The 6,000-nt window shown below is 50.2% G+C and overlaps 2 protein-coding genes across 2 annotated transcripts; both read right to left on the reverse strand.

Moving 5' to 3' along the window:
* Positions 1–1,136: 1,136 nt before the first annotated feature.
* FSUBG_4382 (nitric oxide dioxygenase) lies at positions 1,137–2,384 on the reverse strand (the record flags this gene model as incomplete). The annotated part of the gene is made up of 1 exon (XM_036682365.1): positions 1,137–2,384. The coding sequence occupies one exon, from the start codon at positions 2,382–2,384 to the stop codon at positions 1,137–1,139; it is 1,248 nt and encodes a 415-aa protein (XP_036540202.1).
* Positions 2,385–4,040: 1,656 nt separating this feature from the next.
* On the reverse strand, positions 4,041–5,750 carry FSUBG_4383 (uncharacterized protein; the record flags this gene model as incomplete). The annotated part of the gene is made up of 1 exon (XM_036682366.1): positions 4,041–5,750. The coding sequence occupies one exon, from the start codon at positions 5,748–5,750 to the stop codon at positions 4,041–4,043; it is 1,710 nt and encodes a 569-aa protein (XP_036540203.1).
* Between the last annotated feature and the right edge of the window lie 250 nt (positions 5,751–6,000).

Genomic DNA, 6,000 nt, shown 5'->3' on the forward strand with positions numbered 1-6,000 from the left:
CGTATCTAGAGATATCATCAAGCGGAAGATACTGAGCTCATTACTTTGAATCAAGCACTCATATCAAGTCAGAACCAACTCCCTTCCTTATTATCATCAAGGTCTCTCATCAATCTCAACAAGCGGTGGCGTCTCTTCCCTCCTCTGCAATGTATCACAGCAGCACGCCTTGTGCCCCTCGACCATGTGGTGCAACACGAGGCACGTCTTTCTCTGCTAGCCCTGTCCTTACAGAAAGCCTCGTTTGGGTCTTTCCCTTTTCTTCACCGCAGATTTGAGAAAGAGGCTTGATTGATATATCGGTTCGACGGTGTGCTTCATTGGAGGGTAGTTCGGCGAGCCGCAGTTACGTGGAGGCGAAGAAGACGAAAGCGATTTGTTGATGAGCTGAGTCAAATATTGCGATTGTGGCCAGTCACTGGTCTGAATGGCAGCATTGCTCTTCTTTGGCTGCTATATTCTTACAAGTTGTGCTCTTTGTGCCCCTCTACTCACTCTCTAACATAAACCTACATACAATCACACCACGTTCCATGATCACTTCTCATGACATCTCCCACCATATCACCTCAGATCATGCCGATTCTCCACCTATAACTAATACGTAATACCTCCCCCAACTTAATCTCGATCGGTTCATCATCCGATCTCATCCCCACAGACAAGGGTATCAATATTTACTTTTTCTCCCCCATCGTCGTTTAAAGTGACTGCATACAACGTCGTCCACAGACAGGCGAGACATTGGACGGTGGCGTCCAGTCGTAACTCAAGCCTTGCCTGGGAAGATAAAACACTCACACACATGTTGTCGCTATTGTCTCTCGTTACTTTTACTCGTGGCTCGTCTCACTGTACTACATGTGATACTGATACGTCGGCTATTTACCAAGACACACTCTTAAGTTCTTCACTTTGGATATTATCGAGCTAGAAGCGAACGAACTTTAGGTTGGATCGTTCTTTTTTTGTTCTTGAGGGCGGTATCTGGTATCTAGTATATGCACTCTTTCTTCAATCTGAGCAAACAAAACATACCGCTGCAAAAAAGCACAGCAGATCCTCAACGCCCTCGACATGCGAGACAATAAACCAATTAAATACAAGGAAACCCATCATATGCGACACATAAGTTTTTAAATATCACCAGTCTTGAAGAGCTCGAGGTGCTGGCGCTCACGGGGAACACCGTTCTCCTCGAGGAAAGCCCTGACGTTGACCATCCAGTCCTCAGGTCCGCAGATGTAATACTCAGCATCGGCGTTGTCGAGCTGGAGAAGCTGCTCCTTCTGGAGCTTGGCAAGGTCGATCTCGCCCTTGAAGTCGTACTGATCACCCTCTTTGACGTCCTCAAGGAAGATCTTGGCGGTGATGTTCTCGTGCTTCTTAGCAGAGTCGAGAACATGAGGAACGAAGCAGGTAGATCCAGAGTAGCGAGCACCGTGGATCCAGGTGATGGGCCGTGAGGCGGTCGGGGACTGAAGAACTGAGTCGAGAATGGAAACCAGAGGAGTGGCGCCAACACCAGCGGAGAGGAGAACAAGAGGCTTCTTTGCAGCAGAAGTGTCGGCAGGGTCGAGGGAGAACTCTCCAGCAGGAGGGCTCAGCTCAAGCTCGTCGCCGACGTTGTATCGGTTGTGAAGTCTTGTGGAGAGGAGACCAGCAATCTTGCCAGCAGCGAGATCCTCAACAGCAGGCTCCTCAGTAGGACCCTGGAGCTTGACACTGATGCGGTAGTGGCCGGTGCCAGGAGCCTCGCTCAGACTGAACTGACGGCTCTGAAGAAGACCATCGAGCTCAGGGATGGGAATCTGCACGCTGACGTATTGTCCGGGGAGGAACTTGGGCAGAGACTTGCCATCAGTAGGCTCAAGGTAGAAGCTAGTAACAGAGTCGTTCTCAGCCTCCTTCCTGACAATCTTGAACTTGCGCCACGAGTTCCATTCGCCAGCAGCCTCGTACATCTGACCCTCGCGCTGGATGAAGATATCAGCGAGCTGGCCATAAGCAGCAACCCAAGCGTCCTTGATCTCAGTCGTCAAAGCAGAACCGAGAACCTCGCCAATGGCACCAATGAGATGTGTGCCGACGATGGGGTAGTGCTCTGGCTTGATGAAGAGAGAAACGTGCTTGTGAGCAATGCGCTCAACGGCGTGGGAAAGCTTGCCGAGGTCGTCGATATATGTGGCGTAGGCGAGGACAGAGTTAGCGAGGGCAGCTTGTTGGGCTCCCGTCTGCTGGTTTCGTAGAGAGAAGTAGTTCTTGAGCTCGGGATGAGCGCCGAGCATGTTACGGTAGAAAGTGGTGGTGATAGTCTTGCCATGCTCCTTTAGGATGGGAGCAGTTGACTTCACAATTGCTACTTGTGCTGCGGTGAGAGCCATTGTGTATTGCTTGTTTGGCGTTGAAGAGATGTGAGGCAGAGTTGAGATATTGTTTGTGTGGTGTTGATATACTAGGTGATGCCGAGAATAATATCGTCAAACTGGCCAACCCTTAGACTCTTTATATACCATGCCGGAGAACCAGTCATGGCGCGGAGAAAGAACATTACGCTCTTCATGACTCTCAAGGTCAAGCATCATGCCATGCAAAACGAATAGCTCATGGACCCGAATACAGCGCCGTTGGCCGTGTGGGTTCCTGGATCACGGTCCGATCTTGATGGTGGTCTGATGGTTTTGGTTAGAGCATCTCCGCGGGGTGAGCCGCACGTCACCGGGATTGGCGTTGGGGCTTCTTTTTTTGGATACCGTTTTTTATGTTAGTTACTGCATTCGTTGATATGTGTCGTCGGATCCAGACTGATGGAAATGCAGGGCCCAACTATATCCCCAGGCTTGACGTTCCTTTCATGCTAATGCCCCGCCGTCTTGCGTGTAAGTTTGGGAGAGGCAGGGTAGTTAGAGCAGAGACGATCAAATAACCAACCCTTGCCTTGTGTCATGGTTTTACATACGCTGCATTGAGTTGTCTGGCAGTCAATCGCTCAAACATGCCAGTTATTTCCTGCTGAAAGGCCTCAATTGCCCAGGGAAAAAGTCTTGCACTTCACGGAGATGCGGAAATACCCAGCTCTTGACCTTAAATTTTCGATGCCACGAGCTTGGAACATTGAAAGCTGTGACAAAGAGTGGGCTGACACCTGTAAATAAGCATCGGATCACCCCGGGTTCTCGAAGATAGCTCGGAACGGCTCTTGCGGCTGCAACGGGTCGAGACTGTAGATTCCTAGCATCGACTAAACATCTGACTTTCGTCGTCAATCCAGAGTCGCATTGGCATTGAGCGGAATGTCACCGCGCGAATCATTGCTGCAAGATTGATAAGCTCCTTAATCTGTGTCTCCTTGTGACTTGCAAGGCATGACAGGTCTTGTCTATTCCATCCCACGTCATGACCTTGATGCATTTCTTGGCATGAAAGCTGAAAAAGTGTCGTTCAGGCAAAGGAACTATTCCGCCCTGCTTGACAATTGCTCGTCTCTCGTTGGTCAATGGATCGCCTCAATTCATCCCTCACTCATGATACCCACTGCAACGGCACAACCCACAAACATCAACAACTCCACCATGATGCCAAGCAGGGCTCATAAATCTTTTTTCTCGTGGGAATTCCCATCGGCCGCGTGGCCTAATGGCTAAGGCGCTAGATTTCGGCTCCAAATCTCCCGAACTCTCTAGAGATTCCAGGTAGGTTCTCATTCAAAGGTGCTTCTCTGCATCCAGGCACTGACATCTCCAAAAGGTTCGACTCCTGGCGTGGTCGTATGATCTGATCTATTTCACATTTTTGGTCATTTTTTAATGTTGGCTTCTTGCATTAGCCCTGAACATCACTGCCTTCTTGAGCTCGCTAATGAATGCGTTGGGTATTATTGTCAAGAGTTGTCTAATCGCTCAAATCACCGCCAACCGGCAAACATCTTCTGTGAAGGCGGAAGCGTCGGCCGTTCTCTTTTGCAACCGACGGGAACGCTGTAACTAACGTAAAAAAACGACGAGATCCCGTCATCGCGGCCGAATGGCTTTGAGACGAGATTATGCCTTGCGAGGTCTGCGGTTCCTCCAATAACTATCACCGGGCTGTTGTACTGCCTCGATTGAACGGCACCCGGGGTGCCAATGGTCTTCTTTGGTTCCAAACGGCCACATAGCAATCGTGTTGACCTCGTCTGGTTGACAGGGCTGTGGCTTCTTCCAGGTTGACCAACCGAGATCATCCATCAGTGCCCGAATCACTGCTCGACCATTACTGATCGCCTTTTCCATCTCAGTATCGTTTTCATTGTCAAGTCTGATTCTATAATCCTTCAGATCCGAGCCGGATGCTTCGAGCAAGGCATTGCGGATCAAGAACATTGTTTGACAGACGGTGCCCAAAACCGTGTTGAGAGATGTGTAAATCAATTCATCTTCGAGACTCCATTGTTGCCTGGCTTTGAGGGCTGGCCGGAGATAATGTACTCGGCATTGCTCAATAGCATCGGCAGTCCTGTTAACCTCTATTTGATCTAACATGGACTTATCATCGGGTGATGGTGGTGCGTCGTACCAGGTCAATGTGGCAGCCTCGACCTCATCGATGAAATGGTGCGACTGCAACGGTTCGTGCACCATAAGTGCCAGTCTCTTACTGTAACGGGCGATGACAAGGTCCGCCACGCTTTGCCAATCCACGATAAACCTCCGAGGCTGACGCAACACCTTGGCCAAGTACACCTTGATATCTTTGAGCTCCTCCAGCGTCGCCGAACCGAGTCTCTTCAGATCTGGGCGCCCCACGACAGTACTGGAGGTGTTGATGGGAAAGAAGAGGCCGGACACCATTGACGAGAAATCGATTCGAAGTCGATTAGCTCCGACACCATCGTATCGCTCGCCAATCGCTCTCACAAATTGGAACGTTGCCAAGCCGGATTTCCCCATGATACGGTCCATCAGCTCTGTGCGCATCATGCTAACCAGATCTAAGCTGTCCGCAAAGTCGCAATGGATAATTTCGATGCCAGCCTCAATGCGAACAAAGCCATCGATGCCCCATTCAGATGCCAGTTCGCACAAATCATGAGCTCGGTTCCATTCATCCATACTTCCCCTATTGGTGTTGTTCTCGCGAAGGACCAGATCTTGGGAATCGAGTGTGCCCATGTCGGTTTTTCCAGCACTCATACCATCAATCACCAGAACTTTGAGGTCGCGGTTTGTCTGGTACGTGTGAAAGTAGCCCCTCACGACACCAAGGTCGTCGTCCCCGTTTGTGTCAGCAGCCTTATCCAACAGATCGTTGCCATTGCCGGTCTTTGTGTACTCGCTGCGACGTCGTAATTCCTGACGGTCTTCTTTCTCTCCAGTCTGTCCCTTATCCGTATCTGGCTTCTTTGTGCCAGGAGGAGGTCCTGGCGGCGGTCCAGGGTGTCTTCCCCCAGGACGATACTTGAAAGATCGCGCAAAGTTTTCGGCGTGTTCGATATCAAAAGCTAACCACTCGGGCCCAGTCGGTGTCACGTTTTGTCGGGAACCGTGGTAAAACATGGTGCCTTCGGGCACAGTAGCTGGAAAGAAGCCAAATCCATTATGGTACAGGGCAGAACCCCATTCTCGACCTGCGGAATGGATCGCATTAAAAACCATGTGCGCCCTCTCTTTGGCATACTCGTGTTCTGGCTGAATTCGTTCACGGCCTCTCGCGACACCAAGAGCGAGCGCTAAAACGCTCAAAACGCCGAATGAAGCCTTTTTTGAAACCATTCTAAATCGCTGGAGTTCTGATATTGTTTCCTGTAAAATGAGAAATACGTGACTCCGAGGTCAGAATGCCTCACATCAGCCAACATTCGAAAATGCCGGGAACACGTCTTCAGCCGCGCGGCCAGTCACATCGTAGATCCCGACTAGCCGGTTGCTGCTAACCCATTCCTGCGAATAATTGTCGGCGACAGATCTTATCTTAGTGGAGATAGTTGCACCATCACCAGATTGATAAGAAACGGTTGACATC

Source organism: Fusarium subglutinans (assembly GCF_013396075.1).
Source record: "Fusarium subglutinans strain NRRL 66333 chromosome Unknown NRRL66333_c0000039, whole genome shotgun sequence".
Lineage (NCBI taxonomy): Eukaryota > Fungi > Ascomycota > Sordariomycetes > Hypocreales > Nectriaceae > Fusarium > Fusarium subglutinans.